Here is an 18,517-nt window from a genome sequence, read left to right as displayed (position 1 = left end):
TAATGAACAAGTTAAATAAAAGTGGACCCAATACTGAGCCCTGGGGGACCCCACTAAGAACCTTACTCCAAGTAGAGAATGTCCCATTAACAACCACCCTCTGTACCCGATCCTGTAGCCAGTTTCCTATCCATGTGCAAACGACTTCATTAAGCCCAACAGACCTTAGTTTAGAAAGCAGTCGTTTGTGGGGCACAGTATCAAACGCTTTGGCAAAATCCAAATAGATCACATCTACTGCCCCCCCACTATCCAGAATCTTACTTACCACATCATAAAATGCAATCAAATTCGTCTGACATGACCTATCCTTCATAAAGCCATGCTGATTGTTGCTCATAATGCCATTCATTAGGACAAAATTTTGAATGTGATCCCTTAACAAGCCTTCAAATAATTTGCCCACCACAGATGTCAAGCTTACTGGCCTATAATTGCCAGGCTGAGATCGTAATCCCTTTTTAAATATTGGAATAACATCAGCTTTTCTCCAATCCATAGGCACCATACCAGATGACAGTGAATCTGAGAAAATCAGAAATAAGGGCTGGTCTAAAACTGAACTAAGCTCTCTTAGAACCCGGGGGTGTATGCCATCAGGCCCTGGAGCCTTGTTTACATTAATTTGTATTAAAGCTTTTTGAATCATATCCTGAGTCAGCCACTGACTAGATTGAGCTGAACCATTCGTGCAGTTATTAAGTGAGCCTGTGAACCCAGACTCCTCTATTGTATACACTGAAGAAAAGAACTGATTTAACACATTTGCCTTATCTGTATCTGCTACAACCATACTGGTACCATTATTTAATGGAGCAACACTCTCAACCTGCATCTTTTTACTATTAATATATTTAAAAAAACTTTTTAGGGTTAGTTTTCACCTCCACCGCAATTAACTCTTCATTTCTTTTCTTAGCCTTCCGGATTGCTGATTTACAACATTTATTACAGTGTTTATATTCATTAAATGCATCTTCTGTCCCTACAGATTTGTAGTTTTTAAATGCCTTTCTCTTCTTTCCCATTAACATCTTTACCTCTGTATTAAGCCACACAGGATGATTCTTAGAGCTTCTACGTTTAGTCCTTAAGGGAATAAATTGAGAACAGTAATGATTTAATATCATTTTAAAGGACAACCATTTCTGTTCTGTGTTTTTAGCTGAAAACCTAATGCCCCAATCAATGCTCTGTAGGGCAGCCCTCAAGGCACTAAAATTAGCTTTGGCAAAATTCATGGTTTTTGTTGCCCCAGTATATTTTTGTTTTTTGCACCAGACATTAAAGGATATAACATTATGGTCACTATTACCCAGGGGTTCAATGACTTGCACATTTGCTATAAGTTCTGGGTCATTTGAGATCACTAAATCAAGAATAGCATTTTTTCTGGTAGGCTCCTCAACAACCTGTGCTAAAAAATTGTCATGCAATAAGTTTATAAACTTGTTCCCATTAACTGATCTAGCAGTACCGTTGCTCCAGTCAATATCTGGGCAATTAAAATCCCCCATTATCATTACTTTACCTAAACTAGCAGCCTTTTCTATTTGCATTAGGAGCTTTGTCTCTTCCTCCTCACTTACATTAGGGGGTCTATAGCACACTCCTACAATTAGGATATCCTAGGAACATATCCTAGGAAATTATGCCTGCGACACATCCCAATAATAATAGTGGGAGATAAAGGAAATAATGTATATTATAAGTATTCACTAGGTACTGTTACAACCAAAAGTTGTACAGAAGCGTTCCAAAACAAGTAAAATGTTGCGCTAACTTGGTAAGGTCACCAAACAGCTGGATCTGAGCCTGATTCAGCCACTCACATGCTGGTCTTAATGAGACTTCTCCAATCGTGGCCCTAGGGCCAATAATAAGATCATTCACTGAGGCCTATGGAGACCCACTAGACAAGAACCACATCATATCTGCCAGATTGACCATCAGATTCTGTTATGAATTACCATCTTAAAATTATCTAGACATGGAGCACTGTATATACTCCTTAACCAGGGCAAAGGGGATTGGGAGCTGTGGCTGAAGTGCTCAGCAAGAAGAAGGCACAACAATGATTGAAAATACAATTTATGTGAGGAATTAAAAGTGGTCTACTCTGGGCACTGGTCCATGCATGTATGTGTGGTTTCCTTGTCCTTTACCAAGTATATCCCCTGTAATAAGTCTACATGGTTTTATTTTACCTTAATAAATACCTCAACTGAAAATAAAGGAAAAATCTCTTATTCAGTGTTAATTTGTCTTTCCTGACAACAGCCCTTCTAGCTGCACTCCAACCTGAGCCTGGAGAAGTAGGTGGGCGATAATGTCAGCTCCACGTTAACATTACCATTGCTCCATGCAACAGCCAACAAATCTTGCCTGACACTTTCTGCTCAGAAACAATTTAGGAAAATACAAAGAGCGGAGAGAGAGACTTCCAGGTTACAATTTATCATGAAATATCCATTTTCCAAGCCTGACATAAAGGCCCTCAAAGTGTGGCATGCTACAATGAATCATTTTGGAAATACTGGCAGAGTTTGCCGTTGTCACTTATCTTGTCTTTCTTTCTCTTTTGTTAATATGTGCCTTTGCTTAGTTACATGGGAACAGTAGACTGGGGAATAAAACACATATTAAAAGATATGTTCATCAGTTTATAAGTATACATCCATCCCTTTCTTGCAATTTATTTCATCCAGTTTATTGGCCCACTAGGTACCCAAGTCTAGGGCCCACCACCCAGCCACAGCCACATTGCACACCCCTGCAAAGGTGGTCATGGAATGCAAGGCCCACTGGGATTTTTCCTAAAATTCTGGTGGGCCAGTCCAACCCTGACTATATCCGCAATTACAGCCTCTGAGAGACATTTCCTCAAGTTGACAGTCCAGACTGTTCTGCACCTTAACATGAAACATCCATTGGTTGAAATCTCAAGAAAAGACCCAGTGTTCTCTTTCAGTCCCCTCTTGAATTTTTCATACAGAATCTAGTTCTGCCTTGACTGCTGCAATTATATCAATAGCACATTCCAGTAGAATGATGGGTTATGCTCAAGTACTAAGCTTATGAGTAACAGCACTGCCCTCACTACCACCCTCAGGTGGCCTACAAGACACAGTCTTGTGAGGTGCTGTCACTCGAAGAAAGCTTTTCAACTTACCTTCTGACTCTGAGAGCACTAGGCTCACATAGCACCATGAAATCTGCAATATATGGTCCAGAATGGACCTTGGATCAGTATTGTTCAGTATATAGAACATTATTGACATAAACGAGTCAATTAGTGGTGCAACCTGCATCACATCAAAGAGTTTGTGTTATAACTAGAAGAGGGCAGAGTATGGGACAAGCCAGACCATAGCCTCCATGCCAGGAGAACTTGTCTATGTCGCTAGTATTTTCTCTGCAAACATGGTAATGTATTAAAAAATGCAAAGTGTTCCTAGGTCTAGTAACCCATAGTAACCAATCAGATGTTTGCATTGGATTATTAAACTAATAGCAAACTTTGCACCTTTTATTTCATTACCCGGCAAGTGTCTAAGGGTGAACTCTGGAAACCTATTACCCCTTAGTTTAATCGGAGCAATCTTGAGATAAATTTCCCAGCACAGAAAATGGTCTGTCAAAAAAGCATCATCCCCCAGTCATGTGATTGCGAGGAGATTAGCTCCAGCAAACAAAGAACATTTTACAATCACACAGCCTTTCAGACTATCTGGAAGTGTTTTAGATGTCACATCAAGCAATCCAGATTATACCTGCGTGCCATTTTATAAAAAATAATCACTAGGAATTAAATCTTGTCTTCCATTGATTGACGGTGACCCCGCTCTTACACTCAAGGTCACATGGCACAAAGACAGGTGTTAGAAGGGTTGGGTGATACAGGAGATGGGATGATGTATGAGGTGCAATCACTTGTAGATACCACAAAATAGCACTTAATAACTTAATATACATCAGTTTAATGATGTGCCCATCTTTGCAGAGCTCTTCAGGAAAATGCAATCATGCTAAAAGCAAAGAGCGAGTCTTTGCAAACTAATTATAAATTGGTTTACAGGGAGGCCTCTGAATGGCCATGTCTTTATCACAATAGTCTTTAATCTATGAGCGGATCCCCCAGAGCCCCATTATAAACACAAGTATTGCTTAAACTCCTCTGACAGGTTTTCCTTCAAAATAACATTGGTGTTGCGAAATACAGACCTATTAGGAACATCATAGCGTTTAATTTGGTCATTGAAGGGCCTGATCTATTAAACAATGTTATTGCTATTAAGACACTCACATGGCCTAACCCATCAGTCATGTCACCACTACCACTGGCTTAGTGGAATGTATATCATGAACATGTACATTTTGGGCCTGATACTGATCCAAAGTTCTGTCACCGTATCTTAGTGACCCATGACTGATTGACCCATGTGGTTTGACCCTAGCAAAGCCTGACCCATACACCTCTCATGACAATGAGTCCCTTGACCCTAGGAAAATATTATAAATAAATCTGTCACTACAACCTGAAATGTAAAACCTTTCCATAAAGGAGAAGGAAAGTCTGGTTGTACTTGGGGGTGCCAAATGTTAGGCACCCCCAAGTGAATATTGTATTGAATTACCTGAAACCCCAGGCCATTGCTCCTATCGGCAGAAAACTGCTCAGGCCTGGGGTTTTTCTAGGGAGCACCATGGAGCAATCCTCTTCCGGCATCTTCTTTCTTAAAATTTCCCAGGCAAACGCATGCGCAGCAGAACCAAATAGCTGACATTTTCAGATTTTCGTTCTAATGCGGATACGCAACCGTGCGAAGAAAGAGAAAGCTGGAAGATCTCTCCGTGGTTCTCACTGGTATAATGCCGGCTGGTGCAGTTTTCTGCCGATAGGAGCACCGGCCAGTGGTTTCAGGTAAGTAAATACAATCACTTGGGGGTGCCTGACATTTGGCACCCCCAAGTGCAAACAGACTTTCCTTCTCCTTTAAACAGGATGTCTTTGGGCTTCAGATGTACTGGCCCATAAACATGTCACTGCAGTCTCAAGTTTGGACCTAAGAAGGCCTTTCTCATAGACCTAAAGGTCCCCATAGATGCAAAGATCTTTCGTTGGTGAACTATCGATTTCAGTGCAATCCAACCAATTAGTCAAGTTATCATGAAGTTAGTACGATTCGATGATCTTACGATTTTTCATCCGACATCAGTCAGAAAATTGATCGTCAGGTTAAAAAAATGTTATCGGCCCCAGTGCAATCAATCTATGTTTGCAGGACCAAGCAGGCAGCTACCCTGTTTTCCTGGCAATATCGTCCGAAATTATCTTTTTAGTTGATGGACAAATCGTACATTTAAACAATCATTGCGGGATAATCGTGGTCTCTCTTTTGGTACCTTGCCAAACAGATTAATTGAAACAGTTGAACTCCTATGTCTTAACAGTTTATTCGAAAAGAAAGTATTGCCCTGTGTTCCTGGTAATTTGGCCACACACTGGCTTTACTTTTTATACATGAACATTCAAGGCTGTTCCCAATGATAGGAATGAATGGAGACATGCTGAAAGTGAAGGATCCGTGTTATAGTGACTACTGTAAAGCTTTCCTCACGTGGGGGATTTCTGGGTAAACTATTGATGGTATTTTTTGACCTCGTGTAAGACAAAACTCAGTAAAGGAAAACCTTTAGAAATAGTCAGGCAATTTATTCATACATAATACAACATAACAGTTTTGTCTGGGTAAGCTGTTGGAGTAACACACAGAATGTCAGCCAAGGACTTACCAAAGACACACCTCTTGGTCCAGACGTTATATAGCTTTCAGAAGGAATTTTCAGTAATTGTGACAAGGGGTTCACGGAAATACCATACATAGTCTGACTCCTCCTTGTACAATTAATGTCTAAATGATTTACTTAGTCTTACATGTTAGAAAAGGAATGTTGTAACATACTGTGCCTAGCTCCAACAGTCCACAACCTCGCAATCAGCTATTGGCTAACCAAGGCCATTGTGATATTTCCAGTAATTTGAGCAGCACTTCAGCTAAAAGGGGCCCCACCAGACAGGCTGGCGTTATGCTGACACTCTGGAATTTAAGTAACAGAGTGATGATCTTTTGTTTGTATGGCCTAGTATAAGCTATATGAGTGACCATTGTCCACAGTAGACCATTAGCCCTTATAGTCCATCCTGCCTTGGGCCCTATAGCGTTATGGCGTCATAGAGGGCGGGGGTGACAAATATCAACCCTCTGACACTAGCCATTCGTCCGTCTTAGGATTTAGACCGTTCCAGATATATTTTATAATAACACTATGTGATTTGCCAATCGCATTCTGTAGCTTCATTTCACTTGGATTCACTTCCCTGGATATTTACTGATCGGAAATCCCTGGGCCATCTGACCAGTATTTCAGGCCAGGGCTGGTATGTTAAATTTACCCTCAATGGTCTTGTTCCACCCCAACTCTTGCTCAAACTACACTTCTCTGGCCTGATTGTACAAAGTCCATGATGCACCACCTTTTCTTGATCACCTTGCACCTTTACCTCATTGCTCTACCCCCTTATGTGATTGCCCCATCCCTCCAACATCATCCACTTAGAACTACCCATCAAGTATTCTGTGTTTTAAAATGTGGTAACCCTTTGCACTGATGAACCCTATGGTTGCAACCTGGCTGGTATTTTACCGGCATAACCGGTAAAGCATCTGCCTAGGCTGGGGCTGGTTTTACAAATTTACTGGCAATGTAGCTGCTTGTATTTTATCACCCACATAAGCCCTTGACCCGTCCATATATTGCCTTTTCCCTTCCCTGATCTCCTCTCAATTCTTCTTGAACAGTGGCTCCACCCCTTTGATATCATCTGCCCCCACATCACACTCCATTAACGTAATGCGGCAGCCAGTAGCAACCCTAATGAACCCCAATAAGGGAATAGGATCATCATCCCCATATTGCCAGTTCAGGCTAGTCTGGCTGTACTTTAATACCCAGTGGAGCAGCTTCAGCCTTGAGGGTATTCCATATAATAGAAAAGCATTCCTTGGCATTTTTCCCAAAAATGCCTTCTGATTTGCATACTAAAGAGAAAGGTATCTTCTCAAAAAAATGGTTATGTGTGAATACGTGTATATGTATAAAACAGTATCTTGTACTTCATGGTAACTAAACTACATTTATCCATGTTATTTTTAATGTTTAGTGCACTAAAATCCCAGGTCCCCTGCATTCTGAATAATTAATTCCATACATACAGGACAGGAAACCAGCTCATGTCTTCAACATCTGCCAATGTAGGAAAGTCCAAAGGGATTTTTAAGGGTTATTTCCTATCTGGCTGTGGCTTTTTCATTACTCATGTTTATGTTATTATAAGTGACATAAGTTATTCCTGTTTACATTTATTTTTAAAAACAGATTGTGGAAGTCCCGGGAGTCGTGCTAGCAGGATATCATCTCATCAAAGCAAAATTAATGTCACAGTGAAGATTTGCAACTGAGAGAATGGGTTGGACTCTGATATCCTCTGTGTCCATGGACATGAAAATTCAGATAAATCTGTCACGGAGATATGGCTGGGGAGATTTAACTGGTCTGAGACTGAGACTGTAAGTAAATTACATCTCAATCTCAGAAGTGATAATTGAATACGGAATGAGGTCAATGTTACCAATATAATAGGAAAAAGTAATACTCCCCATGGATGTGGAAATAGTATTCACTTAGCAGTAGAAACGTTGGGTTTGGGTGCCAAGCCCCAAACCGTAGCCCAAGGTAGACGATTAAACCAATTATGAACCAATGAGCAGGCACTCCAACAAGCCCAATGTACAGGCCAAATAATTAAAAAAAAAACAAATGTCTTCATTAAGTTTATATGTCCTTAAAAAAAGCCTGATGCATTTTGTGCTATAAGGCACTTACTCATAGGTTTCAATATACCAGTATATCAAAATTTAATGTCCACGCTACTGTTTATGAACTATTGTTATTACTATAAACAATTATGTACATACTCATTTGTCCATTGTCAAAACAATGGTTTCTCCAAATGATGAGATGATCAGAAAGACTGGAAAAATCCCGTCAGGTGAGGGCAGCAACTGGCTGTAGATTTAGTTCTCTCCAGGCAGCTTTGAACGGGTCACCACATGTGACACTATTGTTGTCCCTCGAGTCAATAAATAACAACCTAATTTGGTTGATGATCAAATTCATCAAGAGGCAATGAACCTATACATGCATGATTTTGGTGTGTGGAAGTGAGGAAAACAGAGTGACATGATGATACCATAGATTAAGTAGAATTTGTTGCGATTAACTGCATTGGACATCACAACTGCCATTCCAAACTTTTGGAAAAAGCTGAAATATTTTTAAAAATTGGAGATTCCTTTAGAGACAAAAGTTGGTTCAGGAATGGAAACAACTGGTTTGCACGAGGTGGACCCATTCCCAGTACAAATTACGACGGTTTGATTCAGCCAGTAAAAATATTATATATATAATGTAAATATAAACCTATATTTAAAAAAAGCAACAAGTTAAGAGCCAGGAGGGAAATTTTAGGAACCATGACTACCTGCCTCCTGGGGTTTCTTGAGCCCTTGGCTAGCAAGAAAGACAGTACATCACTCAAATTTGAGCAAGCACATACAGTTACTCTTGCTTCCTAAAAAATATGAGTAGAAAACAGAACTCAAATGATTACGAATCCAAAAAAAAAAAAAACATCTGCTAATACAGACAGAGATAACAAATCTGCAATTAATCCGTTACACCATACAATACACATGAATAAAGGGCACAGATTAATGGTGCACAAATACACTGATGGCTTTATTCACAAAAAGCACAGAAAAATACCAGTATCAACAAAATAGTGTTGGCACAAAGAAGTGGATTCTCTTGGGAGCATTTTTCTTGTGAAATCATAATTCATGAGATACGAAGACAACTTTGATATATGTCTTTTATGAACTGTCTATTGAATTTGAGGAGATTCTAGAAGATAAAAAGGGAATAAATGGTCCCACAGTAACAATATCCGTTGCTAAAAGAACTCAGCTGGGGACAGGGACAGCATTAAAACGGCCCATTACAGGCAATATCAGAGATGACATCACAGAAGGCATCAAAGAGTGATGTGTTCAATAGGGTAGTAAGCATGGTAGAACTGTAGAACTTTGCAGCCAAAAGTAAGGCCAAGTAAATACTACACCCAATGCAAGATAGGTAGGATGAGAACACATTTGAATGAAGGGTATATCCCCTTAAACCATTGAATTCGCATCACAGTCATGTCTGTGGCTGAAAAAAATTGGACAGGTGTCCAGGAAACTAGAGCACCACTTAAAAATTCAAAATGAATGTATTCAAGTGAGTGTGCTTTCAACTGTCAAGGCAATACTACCCATTGCCGTTCCTTAACATATACATACTACAACTTTGATATTTGTCATCCATTGTGTTTGCACGGGACATAAAAATCAAAAGGAGAGAAAGGCAATCTAGATTTTCAAACCTCTGGGACATGTTTGGGCTAATAACCTGAGCCTCCTGATAGGGAGGTCGCCAACTAAGCAATATGGAGGAAATGAGAGGCAGTATATAAATGCAGGGGAAGTAAATAAAAGACAACACAAAGAGACTGCAGCATTTTGTTTGTTTTAATCATCACAATCAATGAAGCAAGACAATAACAGCAAGGTTTTGCTCAGGGAGGATTACCATGGTAAAGAATACAAGATACCGGGCAGCCATTGGTAAGAGCAATTGTTTTTTTCAGCTAAATTTACTTTAGAGTCTGGATTTAATTAACCACGGTGCTGACAAGAGCAATAAGGAATTGAATGGAGGAATGGCTTTACAAGGAATTTTATTTCTAAGTGAGGAATATTTAGTAGAATAAAACTAAACTCTTTCTTTTCAGATTAGTAGTGTTATCTAAAGCCTCTATACTGCACACAGGCAACAGGCAATACATCCTTTTGTGAAAAGGCATTGCTCAACAGCGTCCTACCAGGTTACGCTGGGCATACAGGTAGCAATAATATCATATGCAACAAAGTAAATATTGATAACAATATCTTTTCAGTCAGTGACTGCGCAGGTTTGTGATTTGCAAATTAACATTATGGTTGTAACAACACAAAGGCAACTGTGATGTGCATGGCCCTTCAAATAAAATGTGCAATGCTCTATTTAATGACTTCCATATGGACAACCTAGGTATGACAAAACCCCCTGCCTGACACATCATAGTTCTGCCCATTATATTCAGCCAACCCCTAATATCATCACCCTTGCCCCCTGTCCAGATCCTTGTTGAGAAAAAGGTGGCAACCCTAGCTGAGGGGTTTTCTTGTTTTCATCCCTGGAAGAAACTGGAGACCGGGAGCATGAGTAACATTATAGGCTTCAAGTGAACCTGCTCTTTTCCTGGGGAAGGCTGTCAGAGCCCTATTATTACTAAAAGAGTTCACTTTAAACTTTAAACATTAACAAAAATCAGAGTATGAATCTAAGCTAGCTTAATTAATATCATAGCAAATCAGCATTTTATGTACAGGTATGGGACCTGTTATCCAGAATACTCAGGACCTGGGGGTTTTCAGACAACATACCTTAGTCTACTAAAAAAAATCAGGTAAACATTAAATAAACCCAAAAGGATTGTTTTCCCTTCAATAAGGATAAAGTATATCTTAGTTTGGATAAGTACAGGGTACTGTTTTGTATTATTACAGAAAAAAAGGAAATGAATTTTTGTTTATGATGTTTATGATGTAGTTTTTATTTCTAAATTACACTGTTTACATTGCAAATAATTCATTCTACGATATAAAATTTCATTCCTGAACCAGCAAGTGTATTTTTTTTAGTTGTAATATTGTTGTGTAGGCAGCCATCTCAGGTCATTTTGCCTGGTCATGTGCTTTCAGAAAGAGCCAGTGCTGCACTATGGAACTGCTTTCTGGCAGGCTGTTGTTTCTCTTACTCAATGTAACTGAATGTGTCCCAGTGGGACCTGGATTTTACTATTGAGTGCTGTTCTTAGATCTACCATGGAGCTGTTATCTTGTGTTAGGGAGCTGCTATCTGGTTACCTTCCCATTGTTATGTTGTTAGGCTGCTGGGGGGAAAGGGAGGGGGTGACATCACTCCAACTTGCAGTACAGCAGTAAAGAGTGACTGAAGTTTATCAGAGCAGAAGTCACATGACCGGGGGCACCTGGGAAACTGATAATATGTCTAGACCAGTGTGAGATTTCAATACTGAATATAAAAAACCTGTTTGCTTTTTGAGAAACTGATTTCAGTGCAGAATTCTGCTGCAGCAGCACTATTAACTGAAGCATTTTGAAAAAAAACATTTTTCCCATGACAGTATCCCTTTAAACAATAGAGCCATTTACACCCTCATACAAGCTTAATATAACTAATTTCTGAATGTATCCATTAGACAAATTGGTAAGAGCTATTGAAAAAATGGAGGTTAAATGTCCCCAACCTTTCTACACCTATGTGAACTTACTCTCAGCTCTAATGCCTTGTTCTTTAGATAACTGTCATAATGTCTTTTATGTAGCAATGGCCTTTACCTTGCACTAATCGTTTCATTGATGTATATTTTCCAGATTCATATTTGTCATGTAGACCATGTACCCTTTAAAAGCTTTCCTTTGAGCGGGAATATTATAAAACAATAACAAACACCAATAATCACCATGGTAATTTGCCAGAAAAGCTTTTAAACTTGAGACACACCACCTTTCTGCAAACATCCCTTAATCGTGATGTTTCTTAATAACAGACGTTAAAAGCTTTTCCTTGTGTTCCTATGCCCTAGTCTCTTTGTGAGACCCACAGTTTTGGTACTTTGCCTATAATTTACGCTTTTCCATCGCTAGGTGATTGACTTCTTTTTATGATGCATTCAGCATCCCTCGCCTTGTCTTGCTGACATGCCACTATGGAAGCCGTCTTGTTTTTCCTGATCTGCATAGGTTATCTATCAACGACATCTAAATTGTCTTTACTTTGTTTATGCACAACACAACACAAACAAAAAAAGAGACAAATGCAAAGACCAGTCACTTCTCAAAAGGCCAAGTATCAGATTCTATTTTGTATCAGATAGTATGTTGTAAGTGCTGGAAACCAACCCAACATGTATGGTGGAATGATCATCATCACATTACAGATTTTGCTGTTCACTAATGCAATGGTTATTTTCTGACCCCTACAACTGCTGCTTTTTTGAAGGGTTATAGATGACTCAAAAAGTACCAGAACTACTGTGGCTTCTTCATCATATTGGTTAAATGAGAGCTACAAGGTAAGGCTGTCAGGGTAAACATAACTTGGCAATACATCAACCAAGTTGTAAGTGTGTGTGAAAGTAGGACCAGTCAAGAAAGATGGTGTTGGCAATATAGCAACAGTTGTAGTCGAATTTCAACTTCTAACCCCCATGAAAGGCCAAGAATATTGGGCAGAGCTAAAAGATCTTCTTGAAGGGTCACTGCATTTGAATGCCCAACGGTTGCACAGTTCTTCATATAATCAATAATACTCCACAACTTCTATTTTGCCCCACAACATGCTACTACTAAGTGGAGCCGAATGGGCTCAAGTGTTTCAAACAGCTAAACACATGCTTTACAATTACAGGAACTCTGGGCATCAATACAGCCTAATATAGAATTCTAACATATCTGGGCTACTTCACTAAAATATGCCCCAGTGCATTAACATACAAATAACAACTTGCAATTGATCGGTCCATTGAAGGAAGAGTAATAAAAGCAAATCTCTGCTGCTGTGGGTAACTGCACAGACAAATATGACCAGTTTTAGCAAATAAGCCCCATCCTGTTCTTTTGATCTTCATATATAGCCTACTATACCTATGTTTATTTGCATACTCAACAATACACTAGGTAAACATATACCATTAAGCAACAACCTGCATATTGGGCAAAATGTTTATCACCCCAGCTCTCAGGCAAACCCCCTATCCCTGACTTGCCTCTCAGATATTGGAACTCCTTAACACATAATAACATAGAGCTAGAGAAGGGCAGCTGTGTTAATGTTTGGGGGGGGGGATAAATTACTTTGTTTCTGTTCTCATTGCAGTGTAGGATATTTTACTGTTCGATTCTAGGACTCTGTATACAGTATACACGCCCTTCATCCCTCCGATAGCAAGACCTGGAACAGACTGAGGAATCTTGTCCAAGCCTCACATTCCTCCCCCTGCTGCACAGCGCAACCCATTAACAGTGTCTACTGGGGAAATAATCCAGCTGTTTGTAGCTATCAAAACGAGAAAACAAGACTGAATTAATTTCAAGGCTAAATTAATTTTATAAATAAAAATTTAATTATCCTGTACGTACATGATGGTGAATACAATTTTCGTTTCACAGGACTGTTCCATTTTTACAAGGCAAGGCATACATCAAGACGGCAGATTTTAATTACTTTCCCATTTTCTGGCAGTAGAATAAGGAGATTACCTCCTTATTACCATTATTAAAAATATACAGATAGATGCAAACATGATTGCATTAGTCACCTGGCTGTAGTTCTACATATAGCATTGAATAACCATTCAAACCCAGATTACCCCAATTGGCCGTTCAGCTGCCCCCTCACGCCTATCTTTTTTTTTGGCCTACAGTCTAGGGAAAGCAATCCTCTACTCATCCAATAGATTGTTGCATCATACCTAACCACTATTAGCTACTAAGGTAGGCTAGGGTGCTCATTTAAAGTGGTACATCTAATCCATTTCATTAGAAGCATTACAATAATTCCTTGTTAAACTGTATTTATAAACCTGATATATTTGGACAGCTTTATAGCAGTCTTTCACCGAGAATGGTGTCTTCTTACAACTGCTTGCAAACTAAGTGTAATTTTATACTGATGCAATAACAACCAACTGAGCGCCAAGGATCAACAATAAAACTATATAACTGTGCCTCATTAACTCCTCTTCCTCTTTTTTAATCTCTTTACCAGAAATACCAACCAACTATTCATTTGGTGTTTAATCTCTGAATAGTATTTGGATTTCCCTTTTTCTCAGCATGTGCTCCAGTGCACCCTGAACTTTTGCAAAGCTTATCTCTTGATATCTTATGTACAAAGGACTCCATGACTAGCACTGGGCTGTAAAAAGCAATTCTTCTCTAAGGAAGATGTTGTCTGATACCCATGTCAACTGCCTCGCATCTTTGCCTCACCCTCTATAAGTAAGACTACAGCATACAAATTCTATGAGACAGGGGCTTACAATACTTGAAAAATCAACAACACAAGTAAAAATACATTACTGACTACAAACTACAGATGAAGCAGTGCATATTTCGCCAAACAATCCACACAAATCCAATGATTTCTGTGCACTGATTCACATTGCTTGAACTGACATTCTTTTTGGGGGTAGGCTTGTCACCTCATGATTGGGGATATACCATCCAGCAATGAAGCTGGGCAGTTTCAGACTGGCGTGTCCAGGGCCCACTGGGGCTGCCAACAAAGTTGTAAAATTCCCCCCCAAACTTGCCAGCTTTAAAACTACATCCACTGTGACGCTTTTCCTTTTACTTTGTACTAGCGACAGCAAATGGGATAGGGAGCGGTGAGCCCAAAGTTTTTCCCAATGTCCACCTGGGGCTAGGGGAGAGGGGGGTCAGTAGAAGGGGCTAAGATGTAAAAGGGGCAGCGCTATGATGTAGACGCTGAAGATGAGGCCGAGATTGGGTGAATAAGGGTTAGTAAATTGTGGGGGATTAGAGGGGGAGCAGGAACTGGGAGATTGGCAGAAATTTGGAGCAGGCTGAAACCAAAATTATTTAGATCGCATTGCGGGTAAATGTGTAATACCAGCCCAACCTTGAATAGTATTTTACCAGTTGTTTAGCGCTACTATTTCAGTGTTTACTTTACATTACTACATTTGATATTACCACCTACAACTCAAAGCCAAGCCGGCCAGGAACCCTAGGCAATTCAGCAGGCCACTTCTCCCTTCTACCACATGACTATTCACACACGCATTGTGGTTAATCATGGGGAGGGCACAGTTTCTATCTTCAGTGCGTAGACAATGGTCTGGGACAGGGCTATGCAGATGTAAAAGGCATGTGTCCAGTGCCCCGTCACATTTGCGCCCTAGGCAGATGCCTCTTCTGTCTACTTTTAGTGCAGGCCTTGCTATAACTACTCTTCTTTGGGCACCAATTTTGGCAGTTGATGCTCCCTGTGTCCTCTAAAGACAGCTCTTGCTCTCAGTTTCTCCCTACTGCAATGAGGTTTGGACATGTTTTTCTCTGTGCCATTTGTAGCAGTTCACTTATGGTTGTTTCATCTGTAGTCTTCAGACACTGGTGGACAATCCATTGAAAGGCTGGAAAGGACATAGTACACTTTCCTACAAGGGTTTAGGAAAGAGTGCTTACACTCTCAGCCCTCATTTCCCCCACTAATTTGTATTACCATTTATATTAGGGAAATCAAGGTGAAACCCTCTGGCTGTTGTTAAACTGCAATTTTAACCATCTCATTATCAGGTGAAACCCTGTATGTTGTACTTCAAAAACAGCTTTAAACATTTAATTTACTCACCTAACCCCCCACCCTTTTTCCAGTCCTCCTTCTCCAACAACCATTTAAACATCCCAATTACATACCAACACCTGTCAGAATTACCACTAGTACCACCAAAAACAAGATGTCAATAAGACTTGATTATTACTGCTCCAAGACAACTGCACATCATAACATTTATACAAGACATCCTTACCGTTGTTTATGGCTTGAATGGCTGTTGCTGGTGGTACCATGGAAAGAAGATGGCCAGGACATTCTGGACTTTCTCAGACCAGGGCGGTCACTGGTATCCATAGCATCCGCTCTTTCCATCTGCCGATGAGGATGGCGATCTGTGTCCGAGTAACCCCTGTGCTTTATTCGAATGGGCGTCCTTGGTTGCCTCCACAGATGTTGTGGAGGCTTCAGGGTAGCTTGCCCTTCCCGTGGTACGGGAAGCGTCAGCGAGAGACTTTTCTTTGAGCAAGAAGGTACTTCCATCATAGTGCAAATAAAATTCCAAACCAAGTTAAGAAAAAATAAATCTCCAAAAATAAATATGGCGTTACCCAACTCTAAACCAAAATGACTACAACTATATAAAATGTTAATGTTTAATTGTCATTTTAGAAAAATAATATATATTCTTAATTGATTGATGGTAACTGATCAGATGTGACAGTCCAGGTGCTAATGGTTTTCAAAAAGAAAGCAAAAAAATGCTCACCATCTGTCAGAACTCTGTTGGTATCGTTCCAAAAATATAATATAAGTTATAAAAATAAAGCAAATTCGTGATAGAAAAAAAGTATTTCTTTTTTTAAAATCCGTTGCAGATGGGCAAATTATTTTTCTTTGCGTGGCGAAAATATAAAAAATAAAGGCATAAAGTGATTATTTAAAAAGAGCATTTAGCTGTGGTTAGCAACTGATTTATTTCCGAGTCTAAAAAAAGAAAACATACAGGAAAAGAAAACAAGAACCAAATTCTCATTCTTAATTATAACAGGATGGCCGTCACTGTTCCAATATGTCAACGTAGTGTTTTTTTATTATAGTAGAAATCTTCAGTGGTAGAATCAGTATTCATTTCTTTCCCCTGCATGTACTAAGTTCGGATGGCTTGCAGTTACTGTATAAGCAGATCCTTTGTTGCATGTCAGCTTTATCTTTGATGAAATATGATCCTGTCCATTTATATATAAACACAACGCATAAACAGGCAGTCAACAGATCAGAAATATCCCCCCACCAATTCCCTTTATTTCTTCTTTCTAACACGACCACTCAAGTTCCCATTTGTCCTTACATACAATTTCCAGATCTGATCATCTCATCTTCTCCCCACACATTATTGCTCTGGTTATTGCAAATAAAAAAAAACAATGGCAAAGGAGAACAAAAATCCGGTTGTTTGGTTGTTCTCGATGGAAATATGATTAAACAGGAAAAAAAGGCAGGCACGAAAGCGGGTTTAATGTATTACCACGTCGGTCCGAGCTGCAGGAATAAGAAAAAGCAGAGATCTTCACATCCATGTGGGTGCATCAAACTATCATTTAGTGCAGAAATAATAACCAGATTGAATCCTTTGCAGCTGTTTATCTACGCCTGGCTAAATACACAACTTGCACAATCCTTCCCCTCCGCCAGCCCCAGGGCAGACAGATAATGTTTAACACTCTGGATGACTTTTTAATTACACGTATCTCATCTTAAAAAGCTCTTTTGCTTCTTGCTAGAACATCTGGGTGTTTTCTTGCCATTTTCTCTGGGGCAAATTAAATAAATTCCTTATTTTTCCTTCCTGCGCGTTCGTTCCTATCCAGAAGAGGGTCGTCTGTTATTGATTGTCAGATGCCACCTGCATCCAGAACTACCACACTTTTTCGGTTGAGAATGATCCTTCAGTTGTACAGCGCCATGGAATATGTTACCGCTTTATATAAATCTATATAACTCCTATATGGGATTCCAATTCTCTTGCAACAAATCAGTTTTTTTCTTCAGCTCTTCTTCTTTTTGTCACTACTCTGCTCACACACAACGTTTTCACTCCTTGCTTCCACAGAATAAGCTAAAGCCAAAACAATCACTTTCACCGATTTCTCCTCAGTTCTCTTCTTCAGAAATTATTGCTTTGCCTCAAGTGGGAACGTCCCTTTCTTCACACGTACTGCGTTCTCCTCAGCAGCAGGCGATAAGAGCCTATTTCAGCTGATAAAAGCGAAGTACACAATCTGCGTCTTTTCCTCACAATTCTGACAATATTCACTTCAGCAGACAGAGGGAGCTGCGCGCCTCCCCTGCTTCCTCAGCCCAGACCGCTGAACAACTGACTGAACGCTGCCAGGTATTTCCCGCCTCCTTTTACACCCATTCTGTTACGTTGTTTTGGAGGTGGAGCTAGGGACCGTGGGTAACGCCCTCCTCGTTCCGTCCATTGGATGGCAAACGCGGGACATTACAGGTTTAATCCAATAAGGACTCGGGAAATGTTTACCCGCACCCGCCTTCCTGAAGAAGACACGTGGGTTTTATAGCAGTGATCATTTGTATTTAAGGTGTCTCTGTCCTGTGTGTTGTGCTGCAGAAACAAAAAGAACACTTCCCTGTGTAATATGTATGTATAGCATTAATAATCTCATTATTCTGTACAACAGCAGCCCAGGAACCCTCAGCTGTAGAGCAATTGTGCACTTCCAGTACCTCTGTTACCTGCCCTGTGCCTCTGTGCTCAGAGAACTGCTACTACTACTGATGTTAATATTGAATGACTCTGTATAATTAGACTTAGTGTCTATACCTGATAATGATCTCCCCTCTCTGTATAATGGGACTGAGTATCTATACCTGATAATGATCTCCCCTCTCTGTATAATGGGAC

The 18,517-nt window shown here is 39.9% G+C and overlaps 1 protein-coding gene and 1 long non-coding RNA gene across 2 annotated transcripts in view; one reads left to right on the top strand and one right to left on the bottom strand.

Moving 5' to 3' along the window:
- The window catches only part of LOC121401630, a 159,493-nt gene extending 151,982 nt beyond the window's left edge, over positions 1-7,511 (top strand). The window contains exon 3 of the long non-coding RNA XR_005966408.1: positions 7,441-7,511. This is a non-coding gene — a long non-coding RNA (uncharacterized LOC121401630). The remainder of the gene's footprint in view (positions 1-7,440) is intronic.
- LOC108710155 (cAMP-specific 3',5'-cyclic phosphodiesterase 4D) overlaps positions 1-18,001 on the bottom strand; it is a 204,027-nt gene extending 186,026 nt beyond the window's left edge. The window contains exon 1 of the mRNA XM_018251305.2: positions 15,845-18,001. Within this exon, the coding sequence (XP_018106794.1) occupies positions 15,845-16,134 (290 nt within the window). The 5' untranslated portion in view covers positions 16,135-18,001. The remainder of the gene's footprint in view (positions 1-15,844) is intronic.
- Positions 18,002-18,517: the final 516 nt, after the last annotated feature.

This window comes from Xenopus laevis, chromosome 3L (assembly GCF_017654675.1).
Source record: "Xenopus laevis strain J_2021 chromosome 3L, Xenopus_laevis_v10.1, whole genome shotgun sequence".
NCBI lineage: Eukaryota > Metazoa > Chordata > Amphibia > Anura > Pipidae > Xenopus > Xenopus laevis.
Note: the sequence above shows the minus strand (reverse complement) of the source record. Positions and strands in the feature narration are given on the sequence as shown.